This window comes from Colius striatus, chromosome 4, assembly GCF_028858725.1.
Source record: "Colius striatus isolate bColStr4 chromosome 4, bColStr4.1.hap1, whole genome shotgun sequence".
In the NCBI taxonomy this organism is placed as follows: domain Eukaryota; kingdom Metazoa; phylum Chordata; class Aves; order Coliiformes; family Coliidae; genus Colius; species Colius striatus.
The window spans coordinates 4,384,815-4,410,526 of record NC_084762.1 but is presented as its reverse complement, the minus strand read 5'-3'; the positions used below and the strand labels follow the sequence as shown (position 1 = coordinate 4,410,526).

At 41.5% G+C, this 25,712-nt stretch overlaps 1 protein-coding gene across 5 annotated transcripts; it reads left to right on the top strand.

Annotated features, from left to right (window-relative positions):
• Positions 1 to 5,840: 5,840 nt before the first annotated feature.
• MCUR1 (mitochondrial calcium uniporter regulator 1) lies at positions 5,841 to 19,982 on the top strand. Of its 5 annotated transcripts, none has more exons than XM_061994973.1 (9): positions 5,841 to 6,186; positions 7,061 to 7,174; positions 8,721 to 8,824; positions 9,237 to 9,338; positions 10,858 to 10,899; positions 13,391 to 13,462; positions 16,095 to 16,148; positions 17,198 to 17,312; positions 18,735 to 19,982. In XM_061994973.1, the coding sequence occupies exons 1-9, from the start codon at positions 5,946 to 5,948 to the stop codon at positions 18,815 to 18,817; spliced, it is 927 nt and encodes a 308-aa protein (XP_061850957.1). In that variant the 5' UTR covers positions 5,841 to 5,945; the 3' UTR covers positions 18,818 to 19,982. The 5 variants fall into 5 exon arrangements, with proteins under 5 accessions (XP_061850957.1, XP_061850958.1, XP_061850959.1 ...); XM_061994974.1 differs by having other exon boundaries at positions 18,564 to 18,826; XM_061994975.1 differs by lacking the exon at positions 10,858 to 10,899.
• Positions 19,983 to 25,712: the final 5,730 nt, after the last annotated feature.

Genomic DNA, 25,712 nt, shown 5'->3' with positions numbered 1-25,712 from the left:
CTGTTGCTCCTCACTTTGGGTGTCCATGTGAGAGAAGGAGACAATGTCTGGATCAGCCACAGCTGCATATTTTCATACTGACTGGACTGTTTGGGCTCAGAAGATGGCTATCAGTACACATTCCTCCTGTACTTCCAGAACTCAGTCTAACCTTTTAGGTACTTGTTTTGCAAAAGGTCAGTTTATTTACACTTTTATTTGTTTTTAAATGAAGGCACTATTTTTTTTTTCAAAGCTCACAGCTCTACAAGTTGGAGTTTCAAAATTGGAAGCATTTGAACTTAATCTTCTCCCACTTCCTAGTATTTCAACAGCGAGAACAATGGGCCATCATGCAATCTCTGGCATTTAATAAATGCTTGCTTTGCTCTTTCTGTTTCATTATTGGAGTAATAAATCTCTCCCTTATAGTTTATTTAAAGTTCCCTTCAAACATGTGATCCACCAACTACATTGTTCACGCTGAGAGTCCCCTCAGCAAAAGCAAGAGCATTCAGCTATTGCATTGCAAATTTACTAGAGAAATCACTCCTCAGACCTATGAGAGGCAGAATATTGCTGGTCTTGGCATTGTTCAAAGTTTACAGCAGTGACTCGCCATTTTTCAACTGGAAGTTTCCACAGGATCTCTCAAAAGATGTCTACATCAGATTTAATAGGTTTCACTGTGAAATAATTAGTTGGATGATTTCAGTTAGAAGCACTCTAAAGACTGGCCTACTTGAGAGAAAAAAAACCCACAACCCTGAGAAGCCTCCAACATCCCTCCCCTTTTAAATGCAGAAATCTCAAGTCTGTTTCACATTATTAACCTACTTGAAATCTGTAACAAAGTTAAACATGAAGGAGTGACTATCTTAGTGATCCAAAAAGAAGCACACTTCAAATGCAAAAGAACACCCAAGGCTGAAGTCCTTCCTTCTGCCCCAGGTTCATTACAGGATAATACAATGTTATAAAACAGAAATACAGTGAAAGAACTTGTCTGCTGTATTTGTTAACACTGTACCATAGCATACTTCTCAATTGAGATACAACCTGGCAGATACAAAGACCATGTAAGTGCTGTTATTTCTTTTGTGATTGTGGCAAAACAGTCAATAAAGACTCAGATTCCACATAAAGACTGAAGAAAAGCTGCTTCTGTATTCAGTCATCTAGCATTCATCTTTCTGCTCTAAAACAGAGTTGAGGTTTGTTGGTTTGGTGTTTTTTTAAACTGTATATATGAAGAAAATATACACTACAACACTGCACTCTCAAGTCACTATGTCTGCAACCAATCTGCCAAAAGGATTACACAGTCTGGAAAACACCAAGCAAGAAATGATGCTCGTCAAGTCCAAGTCACACAAACTGAATGGTTCAAATATCTGTTTAAGAGGTCTTCTGGGAGGTGGAATTGGGCTTGAAGTCATAAATCTTAAATATGAAAATGCTTCAGACTCAAGCATATGTGATCACTACAATTATCTGACAGATAAGTGAAAGTATGGGGATTTTAATGCTTAAACAGGAATTTCAGGCACTTCCATTTTCCACTGTACCAGCCAGTTGAGTTGATGTTCACTACAGGGCTGTTTGGAATCTCCCCCATGGGACCTAAGTCCTGCAAAATAGCTCAATTTCCAGTGGGAACTGGTAAGTTTCTCTTGCACTTGACAGATTTTAATGTAATCTTGATTGACCTGGTTGCTTTAAGGCTGACCTGCCAGTCAAGGCATTAGCAGACCAAGATCCTCTGTCTGCAAGTAAGTTACTCTTACAGCCAAACACATGGTTAGTCCTCTGCAAAGACTAAAATAGAAGAGCCTGTCTTGGTACTGAAGTGTTTCTTCCTTAAGTACCTCCTATTTGAAACGGGAATCTTGAAGTTCTGGAGGTGAATGAATGAAATACACAAGTCTATAATTCACATTAAAGCCTTTTAAAAAAGGGAGGTGGTTTTGGTGGTGGTGTTTTTTCCCCCCTCAACCAAATGGGCGTTCTGTTTAACATAACACGAACTAATCACTACTGGTATCTACAGAATTTCAGTAAAGTAGGATAAAGTTGAAAAGCAGTTTCTGTACTGTGACAGGGTGCAACAACAAGCTGAAGGGTGATTAGGTCTATTCTATTTCCCCATCCTAGAGCCAGGGAGGGGTAAACTCTGGTACACACATCTAGCTAAAAATGGCAACTTGGTATTGTTGGGTACATAAGACACAAGAGAAATCATTAAAATGAAAAAGAAGAGTAGGAGGAAAGGCTTGACAGAGCTATTGGCTTGAAAATTTCCTTTTAGTTTCCAGACATGTTTTTGTTCACAATATTTTCCTGTGGAGCAAAACACACACAAAACTGAAGAACTAGAATTGGAGCTTTTAATGCATCTAAAAACATGTTTCATATTTAGAAGCTGAGGTATCTGACCAATTAGAAAGCTAAAGCACTTTCCAAAACACACAATGGAATACTAGCAGGTTTTAATGCAACAGCCACACACTGTCAAAGGTGAGCCTAAAGCTGGCCTATGTGAATCTGAGTCGTAACTGGCACTAGCAAAACACAGAGATGCCACCATCATGTTCAATTCCTGAAAAACTCCAAAGGTCCCCATTGTCAGCCTGTAAAAGGTGCCAAGTTAGAGTTGCACTGCACAGAAAGAAAGATGTACTAGAGAAAGGACCCACTGTAGCAAGTTAAATAGAAGTAAAGGCTCAAGGACTCCTTCTGTACCAGTTTTTATGCTCAATCCCACCTCTACTGTTTGCTTACAACCTGTCACCTGACAAAAGGTTTTGCCCTGGATTCCCAAACACACACATACACTACTGATCTATTCCTTTAATTAAAGAGAAAAAGCCTGTAACCATTTCCTCTATTAATTATGTAAAGATTAATTGAAGTGTTCAGTCTCTGGATTTCTCTCATCTGCTCCTGTAGTTTTTAGGTTGACTGTTAGAAATATGCATGTTATGCACATATATAGCACAATGTTAAACATGCTACCAGTCATAGAATGGTAGGGGTTGGAAGGGACCTTTAGAGATCATCCAGTCCAACCCCCCTGCAGAAGCAGGTCCACCTAGATCAGGTCACATAGGAACATGTCCAGGTGGGTCTTGAAGACCTCCAAGGAAGGAGCCTCCACAACCCCTCTGGGCAGCCTGTGCCAGGGCTCCATCACCTCAGTGAAATAGTTTTTTCTTACGTTTGAATGGAACTTCTTGTGTTCCAGCTTTATCCCATCACCCAATGTCCTGTTGCTAGCTACAACAGAAAAAAAAAAGATGTCCTAAATAATAAATGCCTTGAGTATCAGACATTGTAAGTAAAGTTGAGGGGAAAGAGATTAGGAATAGCAGTTTCGTTCTGCCCTAAGTCTTTCAATATTAAGACTTTTTAACCTTTGTAGACATAATATTCAGGAGCATTACATACAGGAAGGAAAAAGGAAAAGCATGCACAAGCCAAGATCGCCACCTAGCGACACAAGTTTTGCTTTGCAGGTGGTTTACACAAATACCAGACAAGTTAATGTAGCAGGACACTAAACCATCCAATCTTTTTCCAATAACAATCCCCGATGTAAGGATTATATATTCCTTCTATAATAGGAAAAAAATAAGAGCATATGACTTGGTTCAGTGAGATACTTTGTTTCTTCTTGATTGTTTTTAAAACAAGCAAACGAGTATAAGTATTTTCTTCAACATTGGAAGAAAAGTATGGCAAAGCTCCTGGTCTAATATTCTCTTAACTTAATGTTACTTAAATTGTGAGTTTAGTATTACTTGAACAGTTGTTAAATTCACTGCTTCAGAACTGAAACCTTACAGCTGTCCAGAAAATATCACTGTAACCAGCTTGGTCAGCCTACAATTCCTCTGGAGTATTACACAAAAGAGATTTTTCTTTTACCTCCAGAATTTGCATCATTCCATAGAGGAAAACAAAAGAATCAATCATCTGGATTAAACAACATGTTACACTTAACCAAATCCTGCAAGATACTAATAATTGTCAACCACAAAGCCTTGGGTCCAGAGCCAGCCTCTAGTATATATGTACTAAGGGCAGCTGCTGGAAGCTGCTAGGAGCCAGGTCAGAGTTAAGACAAGGTAAGCAATTTCCTGAAGTGCAACTACAGTCAAGATTGGTTAATGTCATGATAAACAACAACACACAGGGGTTACAGGAAAAGACACCTGGTTGGCTGTGTATGTTTTCTTAAACAAGATTGCAACACAAATTTTTTGCCTGATTGATTTTGGCAAATTTTCTTCCCTCTCACTGCAGCCTTACAGGTCCTTGAAACAGAGCAGGGAAAAGTACACCTGGGTTTTTTTTCACCAGAACTACAAGCACAGCAAACATTACCCACACTAATGATTACAGTAACTATTTAATAATTAAGCTTCCAGACTCTCAGATCCACCAAGCTGCTTAATTCTACAAATTCCTTACTCAGCTCATGACCTGAAAACACAAAGTCTCAGTCTTCTTATAAAATATTAAGCTTTGCCTGATATACACTTTTCTCTATTAAACATCTATACTCACCCAGAACAATTAAAAACAAGGAAGCAAACAAGCCCCTGACCTTCATCTTTCCTTAGGAGCACATCAGAGACCCCAGCAAATCTGGGGCTCTGTGCTTTGCAAGATCTTGAACTCTCTAAACACTCACATCAACCTTCAAGTCTCGCCAAAGCCCATCTCATTATCAAACCTATTGAAAAAAGTAACATCAGCAACTCACCCAACAGCAAAAATAGTGAAAGACAACAAGGCTCCATCTTCAAAAAGAAACCAGGAACATGCAATGCACCTAGAAGAGAAAAAAAGATATAGTGTTAAACCATCTTACCTCTTCTGAACACTTCAGACAAAATTGATGACTTAAAGAAAAAAAACCCCTATACTTTCTACTAACTACGGTGCTTAACCTCAAACAGCTCTGAAGCTCTTACCTCAGGTCCTTCTACCCAAATAGCTTAGACAGCTCCAAAGCTGCCATTAACTAAAGGACCAGCAGAGTCCTAACTCCTGCAAAGCCCAGGAGCAAAATAATCCCCCTGAATGCAGTCTGTGGTTCATATACCCCAAGGTCCCAGCCACCAGTCTTTCCACAATCCTCTGGGGAAGGGAGGGGGCAACCTCCAGACATAAAAGTGGCCATGGGAGAGACAGTGAGGTTTCTCAGCTGTGTTTACAGTATGGGGAACAGTGAAAGAAATGCTTCTTGACTGAAAGTGACAATACCTGTGTTACAGCAGTATCACCTGCATTAGCGACGTGACTGGGTAGGGAACTGTGTTGGGTTTCATAGAGCCGTGACTTTTGGTAACAGAAAGGGGCTCCAGTGGTGGCCTCTGTAAGGAGATCTCAAAACCTCCAAGCTTTTTGTCCAAGGCCAGACCTTTGCAATCCCTATTTAAGGGAAGATGTGCAGCGGGAGGAAGATGTGGAAGGAGTTGGGGAGTTCTGTGAGGCCCTTGCGTACCTTTCCTCAGCAAATCTTTAACGACTAAAGCTCCCTTTATAACGTCAAAACCCAAAATCTCAGCCTGGGCGCGGGGTGACGAGGTTTGTCAGAAACGCGCTTCTCTCTACAAAACATCTTTCTTTGCCCAAGGTGTGTGAGGACGGGATTCAGCGGGGAGAGGCGGGACGGGAGCGTGCCGGCCCCGCAGCACCAGGCCGAGCTTCCCCCCTCAAGCACCCTGACGGAGCTTTGCCTTCACTACAGTGAACGCGCCGCCTCGCAGCTCTTCTACCGGCCGCCGCATCGTGAACCGTAGAATCAACGGCCGTCGCTCACGTGGCCCGCCCACGTGCCGGAGGCGGAAGCGAGCCGCCGCGGCGGAACGATGGCGTCCTAGCAGCAGCGCCGGTTTGCCTCTTCCCCCGCCTCCCCTCTCTCTCTCTCCCTTCAGCCGGGACCGGGCCCCGCGGCCATGGCCAGGGGACAGGCGGCTGTGAGCGGCGGGAGGCGGGCGCTGCTGCTGCTGCTACGGCCGCGGGGCGCCGACGTTTCCCTCCCGGCCGGTGCGCCCGCCGCGTCACGTGACGGCCGCGCGCCGCCGCCCGCGCGTCGCTGCCTCGGTGACTGGCAGCGCCCGACCGCAGCGCGGGGCGGTGAGGCCACGGGAAGGCGCGGCGGCGGCGGCGTGAGGGACCGGCGCTGGGGGCAGCGCGGTGAGAGCTGCGGCGGGGGGAGGGAGGGGAACGGGCAGGCTTCAAGCCTTTTGAAGTGTGTTTCGTAAGGTGTTTGGGGACAGGGAGTTCCACCCCACGACGTTTGCCTCATGTTGCGCTCCCTCTGTCCGCTGGTTCGTAGAATGGTGGGCTTGGAAGGGGCCTTTAGAGACCATCCGGCCCAACCCCCCTGCACAAGCAGGTCCCGCCTAAATCAGGTCACACAGGAACGTGTCCAGACGGGTCTTGAAGACCTCCGAGGAAGGAGACTCCACAAAGTTAATGCGACTCCCTTGCGTTGGAAGGAAACTTAATGCTCATCTCCTTCCAACCCCCTGGCATGGGCAGGGTCTCCTGCCACCAGACCGGGTTGCTCCAAGCCCCATCCAGCCTGCCCTTGAATCCCCCCTGCCTTAGGTTTGCATTCAGCGTGGAACTGCGAAACCAGTAAATGGCAAATCATAAGCAATCGCTTTTTGTCTTGGAGGGCAGCCGATGGCCGTTCACCTCTTCAACAAAGAATGGAAGGAGTCTGGGGATTTAGCCCTCGAAGCTTTGAGGTGCTCAGGGCTTCCAAAGATAATAGTAAAGGAACAATTTTAAGGCCGATGGTGGGATTTTTTGAGGATGTTATATCCTTGAAGCAGCGTTGCATTCTGTTTTCAAGCTCTTGTGCATAGAGCTTGTGGGTGGGATACTTTCTGTTTCAAGTAAGCTGTCTGATATTTTGTCATAAATCAAAAATATTTGGGGTATGTCCTGGTTCTGGCTGGGACAGACTTCCAGTAGGTAGTAAGGAAACTCCTGGAAAGCAAACATATCAATTTGATGTTCTCTCTTTAAAAATAACCTAAGCTTTGTCTATCTTTTTCAGATGTAAGCATCTCTGCAGCATTCTCTTTACAAAGCAAAGGAAATATATCCTTACTGGGAAACAGGAAGCTTTTCTTTGACACTCATGCGCTGGTATGCCTCTTGGAAGAAAACGGTAATGTGCTAGAAATGAGTATCTGCTTTTAAAGTCATTGCATGAGTTTGTTACTTACCTCTTGGCATGTGATGTTACAGCTTCAGTTTTATGGATTTATAGTTTAAAAAAACCCAAACAACTGGGTGAGAACACGTAGGGCTTTGTTTCTGAAAGCAGACAGTGGGCTTATACAACTTTTGAGTGGAATAATTTGTTAGCTTACTGGTAAATAAAAATGCTAAAGAGAAATTAGATTTTTAAGAACTGGAAGTAAGAACCCAGAGTTTTCAAGGTAGTAATTTAAAATGTATTCATTAATTAAGGTGCTTTCTAACACTTCACTGCTAGTTAATTGGAAACAATCCTGCCTTTGCAAGTGCTTTCTCTTTTTTTTCATAGTGATTAAGTCTTGTTTATATCATTTTTCCTCCTGCTTTTTAAAAGTGGAAGAGTTGAGAGTATTCCTATGCACAGTGTTTTGCAATAGTTTTCAATGTCTTCAGTTTAAAAGGATTTTTAAATAGGGACTCAGAGGCTGGCAGACCTAAAATAGGAGCAGGTAGTTCTGGTTTTGATTGATTGTTGGGTTTTGCACATCTTCAGTGGTACTGAAGGTTTATGGTATACTGAAAATGAGGATGTGCTTCTCAGGGTGAGAGTTCATGCCCATACAAATAACCACATGGGGGAGGTGACTTTCTAGAATCATAGAATGGTAGGGATTGGAAGGGACCTTTAGAGATCATCTAGTCTAGCCCCCCTGCAGAAGCAGGTCCATCTAGATCAGGTCACATAAGAACGTGTCCAGGCAGGTTTTGAAGACCTCCAAGGGAGGAGCCTCCACAGCCCCTCTGGGCAGCCTGTGCCAGGGCTCCTTCACCTCAACAGTGAAATAGTTTTTCCTTATATTTAAGTGGAACTTTTTGTGTTCCAGCTTCATCCCATCACCCCTTGTCCTGTTACAATCTACTATAGAAGAGAGGGATGCCCCAACCTCCTGACACCCACCCTTTAGATATTTATAAATGTTAATAAGATCTCCCCTCAGTCTCCTCTTCTCCAGACTAAACAGCCCCAGTTCCCACAGCCTTTCCTCGTATGAAAGATGTTCCAGTCCCCTGATCATCTTGGTGGCCCTGAGCTGACCTCTCTCCAGCACTTCCCTGTCCCTCTTGAGCTGAGGAGCCCAGAACTGGACACAGGACTCCAGATGAGGCCTCACCAGGGCACTGTAGAGGGGGAGAAGAACCTCCCTCGACCTGCTGGCCACACTCTTCTTGATGCATCCCAGAATGCTTCTAGAAAGTTTCCAGCAGTTATGCTGCTGATGCTGTAATAGTGTTGCACTGCAGAAGCAGTTATACTATGTCTGGAAAGTAATTTGGGGGTGAGGGAACTTGGATGCACTGACTAGTTGTCTTCTTCTGTTAGATCAAGAGGCATATGTTTTGTCTTTCATAACTGACTTTCATTTTATTGGTGCTGAGTGTTAGCAAGTAGCATTTCTGTACATTGTCTGGATTTAGGTCTCTCTCTGAATGTGGCTGCATTTTGTTTTGCTCAGGGTTCACTACTCGACAGTCAGAGGTCATTGTTTCTGCATTAGTGAAAATTATGAACACCAACCTGGATATAATCTACAAGGACATGGTCACCAAAGTACAGCAGGTTAGATCAGAGGCAAGGGTGGGGGTTCAAGGCAATCAAAGCCTTGCATGCTTGCTAGTGGAACACGTGTTGCTGTTTATGACTGTACCATAAAGGTTTGAAGGTGAAGACAAATATCCCTGTGTACCTGCTGGCTAGTGAGTTTTGTTTTGAGTTTATCATATACTTAGCAAGGTTTTGCAGTGTACCTGAAGATTTAGGTACTATGAGCTGGTTATGCAAGCCACAGGTACTTTCTTAGTATCAGCCTTCTTCTAGCATGAAACAGAATTACTGAGAAGGCTTTTTAATGTACATGAGGAATTCAGTGCATGGATTTGAATGGTTACAGCTCCTTCGTATGTTCTTTTGTTGGCTTGACAAAGGATTATAGCCCTGAAACATTCTGAGGCTTTTCTTTCTTCTTTTAAAGGAAGTTGCACTTCAGCAAGTCATGTCCCATATTAGTGGGGTGAAAAAGGACATGATCATTTTGGAAAAAAGTGAATTTTCAGCCCTTCGTTCAGAAAACGAGGTAAAAATCTTGGAAAGTGTCTGTTTTTGCTAATGATGTAAAAAAGTGTCTTGTACACAAGAGGTCAGCTCTGTGGGCCAGTGCTGTTTAACACCTTAATTAATGACTGTTGATGGGGCAGAGCACACCCTCAGGCAAGTCTGCAGATGATACAAAGCTGGGAGCAGTGGCTGATACACCAGGCAGTTGTTGTTCAAAGGAACATCAGCCAGCTGGGGACGTGGGCTGACAAGAACCTTATGAAGTGGAACAAATGTAACTGCCCAGCCTTGCCCATGGGGCAGAATAACCTCATGAAGCAGCATAGGCTGGGGGTGACCAGCTGGAAGGCAGCTTTGCAGAAGAGGCTCTGAGGGTCCTGGTGGCCACCAAGTTGACCATGAGCCCTCCTGGGTGGGTTTGAGTGGCTGGCAAGGGAGGTGGTCCTTCTCTTACGCCTGGCAGTGGTGAGACTTATCTGGAGTACTGGGTCCACTTCTGGGCTCTGCAGTGCAGGGTGATATGGACATGCTAGACAGAGTCCAACAACCAACCAGAAAGACCAGTAATGGACTGGAGCATCTGACGTGAGGGAAGATTGTGAAAGCTGGGGCTGTTTGGCCTAGACAGGAGAAGGCTCAGAGAGGTTCTCATCAATACATACAAATATTTGAAGTGAGAGTACAAAGAAGACAGAACCAGACTGTTTCCAGTGTCCAGTGACTGAGCAATAGGTAATTGGCACAGATCAAAATGCAGGAATTGAATTTAAACATAAGAAAACCCTTTTTGCTCTAAGGGTGGTAGATTACTGGAACACTCCAGAAAAGCTGTGAGGTCTCTGTCCTAGAGATACTCAAAACCCAACTGGACAGAGCCCTGAGCAATCTGCTCTAGTTGCATTGGTCTGCATGATCTCCAGGGAGAGTTGGGAGAAGATGCTACAAGCCATACATATTTCATATGATTTATGAAAGAGATAAAGTAATAGAAGAATTCATGTTAGAACAAACCTCTGGAGATCATGAGGTAGTTGCAGGCTGCAGCTGCAGTGTGATTGCCATTTAGCCATCTCTTCTTAAAGGTGAACAAACCCATCTCTCTCCTCCTCACCCCCCACCTTCAACATAGTGTGCTGCAGCCCATCCTTGTCACAGTCGTCCACTGAACTTGCTCCAATGTCTGTCACCAGGGAGCCTAAAGCTAGGCACGGCACTGCCAGTGTAGGCTTACAAGCACTGCATGGGGGAAGTAATCCCTTCCCTTGGCCTGAGAGTCAAAAGACACGTAGATGTGGCACCTGGGGATGTCGTTTAGTGGTGGCTGTGGCAGTGCTGGGGTCTTTTCCAACCTAAGTGATTCTGTGATTGTTATGATCTAAACACACACTGAGGACATAGAGTAAAACCCCTCTTGGTCTGCCTGTCTTTTCAAGGTGTGGTTTATAGTCATTGTTACTAATGGTGCAAATTCATTAGTATTTTTTAATTATGTGGGTTTATACACAATAACACAGTGTACCTTTTTTCTACTCTCCCAGAAAATAAAACTTGAACTGCAGCAGATAAAGAAGCAACTCATGGTAAGATGCCATACCAGTATAATTAAGAATTACCTCCTGCTTAGTTTGCTTTAAAAGAGATATAAATAAAAAAGCTCTGTTTAACTGTCACGATATGTAGGATACTGAAATTGCCTTGGTGGTACACTGTGGGCTGCTGCAAAAGACAACTTCATGACATTTCATGCACACTTCATTTATAGTGACAGAGAACTGTGAATGGTACAAGAGGTGAAAAAAAGATTAACTGAAGATTTTTATGACTTGCATGTCCTTAATTCAGGCTCAGAAAGTGGCTGCTATGTCATGGATAAGGCTGGGTGAAGTTCTGCCTGTCACGTTTAAAGCTGCAACATCCTTTTAAAATTACAGCACTTCCTAATTGGTTTGAGTTTTGGTGATGTTTTGGGGTTTCCTTTTGGTTTTTTTTTGAAGACTCACCTGTTAGCTGTCCAGAATTTAAAATAGCTTTAAATAGCTTCTTTACACCACTGTGTTTGAGACCATTATGGTTGGTCCTGTTTGTTTGAGAGCAAATGAGCACTGCAAGAAAACAGCTTGTCTTAAAAAGACTTAATCTGTTAATTATTATACAGGTTCTTAGCAGGTTTAACAATCACTGCTATGTTTCTGTTCTCTATCGTTTGCCTGTCTGGAATAGTACTCCAAACATCCCTCAACCATCAAAACCAAGTCGTGCTTAAAAGGTATTATGTCAATGGGTGTGGAGGAACAAGCAGCTTTTACACAAAAACAGACATTCTTCCAAGAGTGATTCAGATTGGAAACTGTAAAACATTAACTGTTTTCAGGGAGTATGGGCATTTGACTTGAGAAGTGTTGTTTCCTGCTGAGATGTCCTTCTTAGTTGGAAGGATGGTTTCAGTCTTCATTCCCTAGATTTTGTCCATGAAACTGTCAGAGCTTTGGACTCATTGAAGCAGCTGACAATGTAGACAAACTCAGCCTGGTGTCTTCCCATTTCATCTGAATCTCATCAGTTTCTTTTCACTGTCATCTCCAAAAGGAGAATGTAAATATCTCGGGGCCAATCCTGCATGTTTCATGCTGCGCTATGAAGTGCTTCATGGAGCTGGGGCTCCAGAGTGTCATTTTAAAAGACATTTTTGAAATGTAACTTATTTTATGGTTTTAGTTGCATACAAATGAGTTGGTGTAATCCACTGTTAGAGCATCAAGGGTCTGAGTGGCTTTTACTTGACAGCTCTTTGTCTTTAAATTTTACTTTTAACTCTAAATGTAATTCTCACCAGGGCAGATTATTCTATGTTTGCTCACACTTGTTTCTCTAAAAGACCGAAAGACACAATATTGTAAAAGATGAAGAAAAGATTCTTTCTAATTCTTGATTCATTATGCTGTAACATATCATGTTCCTGGCCTGGATCAGAAATAGTATGACTAGCAGGACCAGGACAGTGATAATCCCCCTGTGCTGGGCCCTGGTGAGGCTGTACCTCGAGTGTTGTGTTCAGGGATGGGCCCCTCCCTGCCGGAGGGACATGAGGAGCTGGGGAAGGGGCTGGAGCACAAGTCTGATGGGGAGCAGCTGAGGGGCCTGAGGGTGTTCAGCCTGGAGAAGAGGAGGCTGAGGAGAGACCTTCTCATTCTCTTCTCTCTTATTCTATGAGTGTGTTGTAATTACATCTAATTATAAACCAGTTAGAGTTCAAATATTCCAGTGTAGAAATTAAGCCTAATTCTGGTTCAATACTAACTTAGTGAACTCTTGAGTAGTTACCATTGGCCTACTTGAGAGATGCTTCCTTGTTTTTAATAGCAGAATCTCCCAGAACATGGGCAATCTTTTGCTTCTCCCACACATTTATCTGATCAGCAGTTTGCCACATGACAAACTGTCAGCTGGCTGGAATTCCTGCCAGGAGATTGCATCGAGGTGACAGCTGTCACCGAGAAAAGCAGGAATCACAGTTATTGATGAAGTAAAATGCAAGTGTACAACTTGTGGTAGTTTAAACGAGTTAGATGTTTAAACATTGCCTGGCTTGTAAGATGTCTGTTGCTTTCTCTGAAAAGCCTTAGCTGTTGTCTTTAGAAAGAGATTTTCTTTCACACAGGAAGGTTAGAAAAAAAAGTTAAAGTTTAAAGTTATTTTGAGCATCAGGTTTGCTTCATGGAGGAAATCCAACTGCCAGGTGTGCCTGGACACGTGTTTCTAGAAATCAGAGAGACTTATGGGCTATATGCAACATTCCCAGTGATTTTAGAAGGATCTGCTCTCAGTTAAGTGCTGTTCTCAGTGTTCTGGGATTTAAAAGTAATTGCTAGGTTATAATTCAGAGATCCAGCTCGTGCTATGGAATGTGTGGATTTCCTGGGAGAAGGAAACAAATACTTACACTTTAAGTGTTAGCTGGAGAGCAGCTTGGTTCCTGAGACGTGTAAAGAAAGGCACAAAATGTTGGTCTGTTTTTTTCTGCTTGTGATTAAGCAGGAAATGTTTCTTGCTGATTTTTTTTTTTCCCATTAGGATGAAATCACCAAAGTTCGTGCAGATAACAAGTTAAACCTAAACCTAGAGAAGAGCCGAGTAAAAGAATTGGTAAGTTTGGATTACTTTCTTCTAGAAACATCTCACCACTGAGTAATCCTCAAATTTGGGCAAAAGCAACTTGCACAAAGAGCATTTTCACACTAGTATATGGTATCATTCAACTTCAAAATGGTATTAATCCAAGTTACTCATCTTTACACTGCTGTAGCATGAGGTACCATGTTTGGGTCTCTGTGTATCTGTTTTGGTATTGTTTTGATATCAGGATTAATGCACTGCACTTAAATATATTAGATGTTTAAATATGCTGCCTTGAGGTTTTCAGTGTTACTGGTGTATCTCTTTATTTTCACACTTAATGAAATGTACACTTTTCATTAAATTCATCATCAGTGAAGATGTTTCATTTCCCTGTAGCTTGAGAGTTCACAGTGTAGCTGGTTTGTCAGGAAGCAGCTGTTGTGAAAATAGTTGCAATTTGCTTCTGTATTTTTAAATGTCAATGACAGTGGCTCAGATAGTTTTGAAACAGCTGTTAGAGCTGGATTGGTATGATTCTAGAGTAACATAGGTGAAGAATTAGAAGGTCAAGAAGTTTTTGCCTTATATGGAGCACTGTGAATGGAGTTCTGCTCCTGTCGATACTTCTTTCATAGCTTTTAGGGTCTCAATGACATTTCACCTTCTAAATCTAAAAGTTCTATGTCTAAAAGATGTAGAACCTCTAGATCTAACAGATCTTTTAATGACATTTCTCTAGTAATGGTATTTATTATTCAGTCCTTTTTTCCCAGGTGTATAATGAAGATATCACCAATAAGATTGGTGGAAGTAGATACTATGTATCTCCTCTATGTGTCCCTAGAAGTTTTTCATAATGATTGGAACACAAAAAGTTCTATTTGGACATGAGGGAAAAACTATTTCACTATGAGTGTGATGAGACACTGGCCCAGGCTGCCCAGGGAGGGTGTGGAGGCTCCTTCTCTAGAGATTTTCAAGAGCCACCTGGACACGTTCCTGTGTGACCTGATCTAGGTGGGACCTGCTTTAGCAGGGGGGTTGGACTGGATGATCTCTAAAGGTCCCTTCCAACTCCTACCATTCCATGATTCATTTAGGTAACAGCTGTGTCAATGATATATATCAGTCTGTTCTCCCATAGTAGATGCTTGAATAAAGTACAGTTTGAGCAGGTAGAATTCTTGTTTAAAGGTTAAGACATCATACTACTTTTTTAATGAAAGCATCCTATGCAATAGACTAACTGTGTAGATCGTGAGTTTTGCAATATTTGAGCTTACAAAAACCATTTAAAACCAGTTCACCAGTGAAAAATCAGACACCACTGTTTCCTTGTATATTTCTGTAAGGTCCTGGAATTGGGACTCAGGCTGTAGTGCAGAACACAATGTTCTTTCAACTACCTTGCAGGAAATGCAAAACTTTCTCTTGAGAAAGTTGCCCAACTTTGTAGTCTCTTGTGCAACGAGAATTTAATAGTTTGTATAAAAAAAAAAAATCTCCTTTTCCTTTTTCCTCACCCCGTTTCTCCACTTTAATTGCCAGCTCTGCTATGCGTGAACAGAAAAGGAAAAAGGCAGATGAATGGGGAGCAGGTTGTAGCATATGCTGAGTTGGGGAGAGATGTAATCCAGCATTTTCTACAGCAGGCAAAGCATCATTATCTTATTTGTGACGACACATCACAGTTGTGATGTGACTTAGGACCGAATATCTAGTTTTTCTGAGAATAAAAACAATTGAAGGCCTCTATGCATTCTTACCAAGTTACTATTCAGAGCAGAAACATCCCTGGTTTAATGTGAAGCACTAAGGACAATGTTGTTATCCTTCAGTTTTGTTTGGAATAAGTACTGAAGGAGAATTTATTCAATTTCTCACCACTGACGTGGGCAGTCTTGAATATTTCAAACTCTTTCTATCTTTATCTTTCAATTAGTACATTCCACTTTACATTCCTTAAAGATTCCTGCATGGTTTAATGCACATCTGTTTGTGATTTGTATCTGCAGAGATACAAATGTGATTTAAAAACTCAAAGCCTGGTATAAAATCCCATATATATTGATGTGTTCAGGCATCACAGTGCCTCTAGGCTCACTGTTAAAAATCTCAAGATCCATCTGACAAAACTGAATGTTTTGTTATTTGTTATCATTTTCTACATTTGCAGCAGCCTGCTATCTCTCAGCTTCATCCTTAGATCAGTCCAAAGCCCAAATAGAGCTCCAGATCTTTAAGGGGGAGAGGGAGGGCTTCAATGCTGAAGGATTTATGTATATTAATCTGAGTTTAATTATGTAAGGGGAATAAACTTCCAGAGGGAGGATGGAATGTTAACAGATGAGGTAATTGCTGTGTACCTAAGGATTCTGAGAGAAGTGCCTGATGACCTTAATACTATAGACTGGTGATTTACCAGCTGGCTAAGAATAACTGAGTTGCTGCAGTAGTGGGACAGGAACCATTACCAATGTCAAGGCAAATCGTGCCTTTTTGTGAGTCAGAAAGGTAACCAACCTTAAAGTTACACTTCATTACTTTGCATTTAACTTTCCTTGAATCCAAATTGCTTTAACTTAAAAATAAGCCCCAACTTAGGGGAAGTTTAATGACAATATGATATTTATCTTTTTTCTTTTCCACACCCTTGTAGTACTCCCTTAATGAAAGAAAACTACTTGAAATGAGGACAGAAATAGTGGAATTGGTAAGAACTTGTTAGCTGATTATTACACAGCAAATCTTCTTGTACTTGTGTTATAAACCTGGTATTCTTTAGGGAGTTATGTCTTTAGGCACTTGAATGTACAAAGTGTCATTGTACTTTGTTATTTCCCTGTGTATTTTCATGTTGGTACAGATAATTGAACTGTCTACAGGATAAAAAGGCTTTCATATGTATTATTAGACCCTCTGCATGTATATATCATCTGTTCAGTGGTCTCTTTGTTTGGAAACTTGATGCATGTAGTATTTTCTGCAGGTAGAATTCTACTCTTCATGTTAGTGTGTGAAATGATTTCCCCCCCGTGCCCGTTCAGTGAGACTGAGACACATTGCTAGATTGATTTGGCTTCATTTTAGAGGAGGTTTTTACCAACCACTTCCTCTTCCTTTTCTTTCCTTTCTGTAGTACAGGGAATTGACATCTAGTAGTAAATCATTAACTGATTGACAGTGTTTCAGTGGCACTGATGTGAAAGTCTCAGCGTCTCTTGTTCTCAGTTTACAGGTCTGAACTTTTGGACTTTTCCTGAGGAATAGTTCTATCCCATTTCTTTTCACAGATGCCTTGTTTTCTGTCCTAATCACATTCTGAATTTGTCAGTAGCTGTTTTGGTTGTAGAATTCATGACATGCTTGTTTGACATCAGAAGAGCTGTTCTCAGTTTTTCTAATGATCCATGAATCTTTATGCTCCGCTGTGTTTTTGTCACGAGAGGCTCTTAGACTTCTCAGTTGCTCTTATAACTGAGCAGTGACTTGAATATTGGTGGGCCAAATGACAGATTGAAGTTAGTATTTATGCTGCCAGACTGAGATAGGAAGTCATCCAATTTTAACACTTTCTAAATCATAAATTTCCTGAGTTCACCAAATTCTTAATTCCTTGGATATCAACGGCTAGGAAGGAACTTGTTAAGATGAACATACATTTAAGGAGGAACCAAAAATAGAGCTTGGAGGGATGTGTGTTAAATGGCTAAAGAAACTAGGAACTATTCAAACTGCATTGTTTGTCGCTTTGGTTTTTAGCATGCACAACAAGACCGAGCTCTGACCCAAACAGACAGAAAAATAGATACAGAGGTGGCAGATCTGAAAACAATGCTGGAATCGCACAAACTCGATAATATCAAGTACTTGGCAGGTAAGGGATGTGATGGTTGTCTCTGGCAGTGAAACTGTTTACACATTGTCAAGGGTTTGGCAGAGCCTCTGCTGAGTGTCTTCATAAAGGCCCTGGTTGAAAAAAAAACACAAACAAACTTGAAATAGTCTCAGTCAAGGTCAGGAGCTTTATTTGTGTACTTAACCCAGACCAAGTTTCCTGATTCACAGCTGTGTTTCGCGTGGGCTATGGCTGTGTAACTTTTAGGGGTTTCCCCTGCTTTGTGCTGTAATAATAATGTGTATTAGAAATTGAACAGACTGCCTGTTAAAAAGAGCCAAAAGGTTCTTTTGTGCCTGACTTAATTTACCAAAGCAGGCTGCTGCCTGCATTCCTGGGCTGTCTTCATCTGTCTGATGGAGATTTATAAGCCAAATGGAACATTTCAGCTTTCCTGACTGTTGAGTTCCATATAGCCTTTAATTTCTCAGGCATGTGCATTAGAAAAACACCGTATCTCTGTGTGTGCCTACATCATTGCCCTAGGTAACTGTCACATTTTGACATTTTGCTAATGCTTGTGCAGGGCTATTGAAGGAGAAAGTTCTGCTGATTAGGTTTTCTGGTTTATTCTTTCACAGTGGATTTTGTCACAAGTACAACCACTTACATCTGTTCACAGCACTGTACTTCAGGCACGTCCTTTGGAGAGAACTAGTGCTGGAAAATAAAAGGCACTTTATTAAAATGAGAGGAAATTCTTTCCCCCACCATCCCTGCTCAAAAACATGGTGAACTCTGCATGGGGGAAAAAGCCAAAAAAGAATGATTTGCTCTGTGTTTGAAGTGCTTCTGTTGCAAACAATGGCAAAAATCTTCTGTGTATGTGTCTAGAAATTAAAAGTTGACTTCAGTTAAATGGAGGTTTAAAACATTTCAGACCAATCAGACTTGTTAAAGTGGTTTTCATTTGTTTGCTGAATACTTGACTGTGATTTAATAATCCTGTTACTCATTTCCTCACTTTACAGCTGTAACTTGCCATATTGATCTTCTTGGGGATAGTAAGCAACTAGGGGTTTCTTTCAGCCTTTTGGGTAGTTTTCCAGACGAGTTTTCCCACAGCACCTCGAAGTTGCGTGTTGTAAATTCAAGCCCTTATTTTCTCACGTGGGTAAGGGATGGTGGTTGCACTTTTAGTATTGGTGTTAAGAAGTATGCATGGTTTTCTGAAGAAACGTTCTGAGAGGTAATGGTTTAATGTCTTTGGGGTTTTTTATGTTCTTTCAGGTTCAATATTTACATGCCTTACTGTAGCACTGGGATTTTATCGTTTATGGATATAATAAAACACCACTTCAAAGGGACTTCTACTCTCTCAGTTTCTGGAAAAAGAAGTTTTATCTTTGCCTGGACTTCAACTGAGTCTTGCCTGGTTTATTTATATTTTTTGTACAACAGACCATATTGAGAATGTAACCAAAGATGTGCCTAGAAACAAACCGTACACGTACCGTGTGTATTTGGAAGCTTACCTCTGGTGAAAGCGTTGGAAAAAAGGTTTCTGCCGTTTCCCAAGTGCAGTAAACCCTCTGCTGCAAAGCACCGTGTGAGCAAAGCCTTGGCACTCAACACACAGGGCTGCCTGGCTGTACAGAGCAACTGGAGCCAGTTCATCCATGAGACTGAATTGATTATTAATGTAAAACTGAAACGACACGTTTTGTGGCTTGGAGGCACTGTTGTGTAAGTAGAATTTGTGTCCAGCGAAACATGCTTCCTTCCTTCCTTCTAACACTTGTTTATACAGTTACTAGGATCAAACATTTGCTTTGCTGGGGTGTTTTTATAACACAGTTATCAGCTTGTTCTCCAGATGGCCATCCAGTCAGCCATGTTTCATGACAGAGTATTGTGTAATGACAGCAGTCTTTGCTGCTAGCTTTGCTTAAAACGTATTTGTAGAGGTTTCTGTGACTAACTGGTGTTTGGTACAGATATGTATCTGGTACATACAAGTATCATATCATTCCACATGCTAATTGCTAACTTTACTGCTGTAACTGGAAGCTTGAAATGCAGTAAAATACCCAAGTTGTGTTAAATTACAGTGAAACGATACAAAGTGCCTCTGGTGCTGCCTTCTGGACTGAAGGGAGCTGATACTTCAAGAAAGAAGCAACTTCAAGTTAAGAAGCAGAGTCTGAGGCGGGGGAACTGCAATACTGACAATCTTCTGGGGGCTTTCATTGTTTTACTTGCTGAGGAAAAGTAATAATCCTGTTGGTTCTTCAAATGTGCAACTTTGGTAATGTTTCTAACAATGAGAGCAGTAATGGAGACCTGCAAGGATATTTATTGCAGTTCTGAGCAAGCCCACGTGAACTGAAAGCAATCAAGGAAGGTGTCCAGTGTCTCCAGGTTTCCACCTGTGATCCTTCAGTTAAAGGAAATTTCCCTTTCCCATTTGCTCTTAGGAGGAAAGAGCAATCCATGCAGTGGTAATAAATGCTGTTAGAGCACAATCACAGCTTTGCTTAATGAGAGGGAAGCTGTTTGGCTACATTGTGCCTGTACTGTACTAACCATTTAATGTTTTTGATGGTTGGGAGTGCCAACTTTGATCACGTGCAAGTGTGGAGGAAGAGATGGATGCCTGTAACAATACCATACTGGCCTGAAATAAAGAATTTTGACTATTTTATAGAATATGCTGAGTTTTCATTCTAAAAGCAACTTTTTGATGTAACTTTAAGCTCTTTTTGAAGGTAAGTCACTGCTAATAGAACTTCTTTTAAGCTAAGAATTAGCAAAGTCGAGAGCCCTTCTAACACATGGAAAGAACAGTCAGTAACAGAAGTAAAACTGCTCCTGGAGCCTAACTTAACAACCCCTTTAAATTGAACGAATCTGTATTCAAGATCTTCACTTTTTTGTTTAAAAAAAACACCTTTTTTTATGCAAACTTATAGGACTTGACACTCTCCAAATTAGACAAGGAATAATTTAATGTTTGCAGTGACTTCAGTGTTGGTTTTTATCTTCCCAGGACAGGTGATTCTGTATGTGTCTATGCAATCAGTGTATCTTTGCCTGTGTACCTGAGCATCTGATAAATAGTTGCTAAAATAGCTATTTAGAAATGGTTTTAAATATAGGATCTGTGCCAAAAAAAATAGATACAATGCAAATTTCTTTTCAGGGCAGATGGAAGGAGGATGTGAAAGATTGTAGAGCAGCATCGTCCTGGAGTTAGCAAAGAATCAGGCAAACCAGCACTACTGGGTGAGTGTTCTAAGCAAGGAGTAAAGTGAATATGTCCTTCAAGAAAAGGACACTTTAAATAGAACATAATTATTTCTTAGCCCATAAAAACTTGTTACTCCTACCTTATGTGCAGAGGTGCAGAATCGCCTCTGGTCTTAAAGGTCAGTTTAGGAATGTTTCCACCAGTCTCATCACGTGTACCCCATGTATTTATTGGCATTCCCAAAAGGTATAAAAAAATCCCTCCTTATATTTCCAAACACAAGTTTTAAAGTCAGAGAAGGAGCCTTTCAGTACAGGTGAGAAGCAAATACATGGAGACATACTGCAAAATGTGTCTTGAAAAGCAACAGTTGAGTGTCAGATGATCACAAGTCATAAATAGGACACCCAAGTTGGCAGTTCTCCAATTCTTTCCCTGTGAGACTTTGTGTCGTGCTGCACAGTGTCTAATTTGAATCAGTAACAGTTCTAAGTGGACAGAAATAGTTTTCAGTTCTCTGACTTTCATATTTTGACTTTTAGTTTGCAGAGCTCTGTCAAAAAGACGCAAGTGAAAAAATAAACGGGACTTTTACCATCAAACCACTTCAGCTGCGAACATCTGCAGTAGCTCCCCCTTGATCCAGTAATGGATCTGTTTGTTTCCTGCCTGTCAGGAAAAGAAAAAGACACAAAAGAAAATGTTTAATCTAGAGATGTTAGATCTCTCAGGCACGCTCTGTAAGGTACTTTGCAAGAACAGAGGATGCAGCTAAAGCTGAGCTCCGTCTCCAGATTGCTTTCAGGAAGAGCCCATCACTGTAGACAGCATGTAAGAGTAGTGGTCTGCCTATGCTGAGCGAGTTTTCCATCTCAACATCTACATTCACACAGCAAAGAGAGGAGGTTCTTTAAGGTTTCATTCCCTTTTGGAGAAGGAGATTGAGGATCGTTCCACTTGCTGGAAAACGTAAGTTGCTCCGAAAGCTTCTTTGTGTTTTGCAGAACAGATCCAGAGTTCCTACAAAACTGTACTTGTGTAGATGGGAGTATACTGAATTTAACTACTTGTCTAGCTTACTTTCCTTTGCTTTTATTCCACTAAAAAATCCTAAAGGGAGCTGTCTCCTTTTCACTGGCCTGAATTGGCAAAATTATTTGCTTCAAGTATCATGTTTGAATCACATACTGTCCAGCCCTTTCTCTATTGGAAGTGTCAGTTGCTTCTAAAAATGTTCTAGGGTTGTACTTAAAACCATGAGTTGAGAAATGGAAACGTATCTTTAATGTAAGTATGAAATCTTCTTCAGTTTTTCCAACCACAAATGTTTTAGTTCACTGGAATGAGCCTTATTCTAGTCATGAATCATCACTTAACTGACCTTTACATCAATGGTGAAGTCCTATCTCCATGCAGCTATTAGCAGTTCCCTTTGACTCTGGAGTGGGTGACTTTTCCTTTCTAGGTATTTTGAGTCATCCCACTTGAGTTGACTTTTCTCTTCACACTCTTGCTACCACCTGTAGCCCTTGCACAGGAAAACCACTGAAGGTTTTTGCATGGTGGTGTCTGGGTTTTATAATCAGCAAAGTCACCTAAATCTTGTGCCAGGTTCCTTCGAGCTACTGGTTGCAAGGTGTGAGCAAGACTTAGTTTTGCATCTCCCACTGAGTTTTCAGGAATTGAGTAAACTGCTTTTATATTTTGTAACACAATCAAACCTCTGCCAAACTGATATGTAAAATCTCAATTCAAGGATAAGTACACTGTAAAATTAATGGGGTTTTATATGGGTTTGGAAAAGTTACATTCAGAAACTGTTCCTTAGTTTGACAGTGGTGGTTTTAATTATTTTTGTGCTATATTTATCTTGAATTTATAGGGCTTTTTTTGGGGGGTGGGGGGTGGAGTTCCTTGTAGATAATTTACAGGGGGAGTGTTTTTTGGGTCTGGGGTGTTTTTTTTTAGAGTAAAGCTTTCTTTATAAGCAATTTTCTTCAGCCCCTAAATACAAAGTTCATTTACAGTCAAATATGTGCCTGGAATATTGGTGTTTACTTGAATTGGAAACAAATGCATACACTCTTGAGAGACAGAGGGCATGCTGTGTCTTTTGTTAGGAAAGCTTCCTTTGGGTTAAAACATATTTTTTACCCTATTACCAAACAATTTAAAGCATTAGCATTTGATTCTTTATTTTACACTTAAATTCCACATTGGAGCAATTGCCTCTTAACATGCAGTTAGGTCAAGACCACAGAGAGAAGACAGCTATGTGTTGCATAGTGTTCCTTTGAAATCTGTCCATTCCAAGAAAGAAGATTCCAGTTTTCTTGGGAGGATGCCCAGCTGATACCAAAACCAAAATACTGGAAATGAGTAACAAAACTACTGCAGCAAATCTCAGTCTTGGGCCAATGTTTATCCCTCTGTTGAAGCACATCAATGTGTCATAATATTTCAGATCCCCTGCCTCCCTTTGCTGTTCTGATACACACCCTTATCAAGCTCTGAGGAGGGCATTGGGTTCCCCATTGTATTCTAAAACTAGATCAGCTTGATTGGAGTCATGACTAATGCTGCTCCTTGTGCAGGAGTAAAAAATGTAGCAAGGGGAAAAAAGAGGGGTGGTGTGTTTGGTTTTGTTTGTCCTCTGGGTAAGTGGCACATTTTCTGGGAGACTTTCAAACAGATTGAATATAATAACAGCATAGGGAAATTCTTGCAGAGAGTTTGTTTCCTCTAAAAAGGAGCCTTTTTAAACTTTCAGAAGCTTCTGAGTTGATTTAGTTTTATCCTCCCAGCCCCCTTCCAGTCTGTGCACTGCAGCACACTCCTGTGTGTGAATCATTTCAGTTTTCATAACCTGATTTGGGGATACATGTGACCACAGCTCTCAAAAACCCTTTACTAATGTACTACTCTCTGTTCAGTGAAAATGCATCCAACACTTCAGGAAACTTAACAGCATGTTGTCCACTAAGCTGTTAAACAGTTAATTTGTTTGAAACAGGGTCCTGGTTTGCCCTAAGGTGTCAGACCACACCTCACAAGTTATAAATGTGATGATTCATAAAGTGCAGTTGATCAGAGAGGGAGAGGTTGGAAATATCTAGGGAAGCTAATTGTGTTTGATAGAGAAAGCAGCAATAGTCACCAGCTAACAAAGCAAAGATATGCTCCCTGTGAAAAGGGAAATGTTTAGTCGAAACCTCATCTCCATTTACAGAAATGCCAGTGTTTTGAAAGGGATTTGCTTCTTCTGCTGTTACCTAACAGAACAACAGCAATGAAAAGGCCTGGTTCTGTACTGAGGCACTCCTGGCTCGTGTCCCTTTGCAGTTCCTGACTGCAAATATTCAATATATCCTTTAATGTTTTTCCTAATCTGTTATATGCCACTTATCAACATCATTTGCAAACTTCCTCCACCCTACCCCTCATCCCACCCTCCCTCCCCAAGCTGGAGAGAGATTTGGAGGAGGAAAGGGTTAGTTTTCAGCTTGTTCTTAATAAGACATTTGATGGATTTTGCAATGAAACAGCATTTGACGCATTAACATACGACCAAAGACTCTCTTGCAAGCCTTTGCTTGTTCACTGCAGTTAAAGGCTTATTTATATGAAGGTTGAATGATCAGATTTTTGTACAAATTGTATTTCAAGTAGTGATTTCAGTGTTTCTCCTTGGTGTCAGGTCACCATGTGCAGTAGAAACACAGGACCCTGAGGTGCTCAAATACCCCTGAACAAAACAAGCCATGGGTGTCGTGTATAAACAGATGCAAATGTAGGGGGTTAAAAAATGGTGAGGTGCTACAAGTCTGTGTACTGTGTAAATATCTGAGATGCCAAATAGATAAGACTGTAGCAACAGTGAAAGAAAACACAAGCAAAGCTGGTTCCTTCAGTCCCTAAGTGAAGGTGAAGGCATGCAGTTCCTCTTCACTCTTGGACAAAGCCCAGACATAGACAGATGCTGTTGAACAGCTGCTTTTGCAGCCAGTGTGACTGCATGTTCCTACTCAGTGGAAGCAGTGTGTTAAGCCAGAAAATGGAGGCTTATTTTGTGTGCTTTTGTGTTGTCCTGGGATAAAAGTCTGTGTTGCAAATACATGAGGTTTGATATAAACCACGTTAGGCTTGGCTTGAAAATCCTAACTTACACGTATAGGGGTTGGGTTTTTATCTCTGTTGCTCTAGCTTACTGTGAGTGAGTCCTGATTGCAAACTACCTAAGGATGATTGTTCCTTGCTAATTACCCTTACTGAAGTAACAGGGGGGCAAAGGGACATGGTGGTAAGTCTGAGTCAGAATGAGCTGCCATGATGCTCATGAGACAGAATTGCTAGAGAGAAAAAAGAGACAAAAAAAGGCCAAAGCCAAGAGAAGTGAATCGCTTCTTGGAGCACTGCTTTAAGAGGGGGAATATTTGAAACACATGCACATATTAAAAGGGAAGAGCTCAAGAAATGGTAATGTTAAAGCTGAAGAAATGGTAATGTGAAAGGAGTCCTAGGAGTGATAGCAGGTAGCAAGTTAGTTGCTACGTTACGAGGCAATTTTGGACAGCAGCTGTGGAAGCAAGGATAGCTTAACTGGTCTGTGTTCCTATATTCAGAGATGGTATGGAAGCACTATGTCAGCAGCAAATCATTGCATGCAGAGTACAGCAATTCTGTTGCTGAGAAAGAAATCTGAGCTGCTTTGCTTTTTGCTCCACGTAGGGCTTGGGGGAGGGAGGGCACATCAACCTTTGTGCCTTGCTCTGTCCCACACTCAGATAGGTCCTCCAAATTCCAGCTCCTACTGGGATCATTGTACAGGGAAATGCAGCTTCTAAGAGCAGAGTGGTGGTTCTTCCCTGTTTTTCATAGCACTTCCTAATAGTGCTACAAGCACATAAAAATTCTGCCTCTCAGAAGAGATCCCAGCCTGCCTGAGGATAGGAAGCAATGGCCCTTGGCATAATCTTTTCTGCAGTGGGGATGAAATAGGACTGTTGAATGATAAAAAGAGAGGAGTGAAGGGCTTTCCCCCCGAATGGATTCTGGCTTTTCCAAAGACAAAGCATGGTGGATTCAGTAATGAGTCCCTAGCTGGCCAGCATAGTAGATTCACTCTATTTAAACCTTGTCCCCAGAGACCTCTGTGTGGGTTGCTTTTTATTTTATTTGTGGTCTCTGCT

What these genes read in the sequence shown, in the direction of transcription:
- MCUR1 (XM_061994973.1), top strand. Translation starts at nt 5,946, where the DNA reads ATGGCCAGGGGACAGGCGGCTGTGAGCGGCGGGAGGCGGGCGCTGCTG. An exon ending in CCCTTCGTTCAGAAAACGAG is followed by an intron (nt 9,339 to 10,857) that starts GTAAAAATCTTG and finishes CTACTCTCCCAG; the next exon opens with AAAATAAAACTTGAACTGCA. An exon ending in TAATATCAAGTACTTGGCAG is followed by an intron (nt 17,313 to 18,734) that starts GTAAGGGATGTG and finishes TTTGTACAACAG; the next exon opens with ACCATATTGAGAATGTAACC.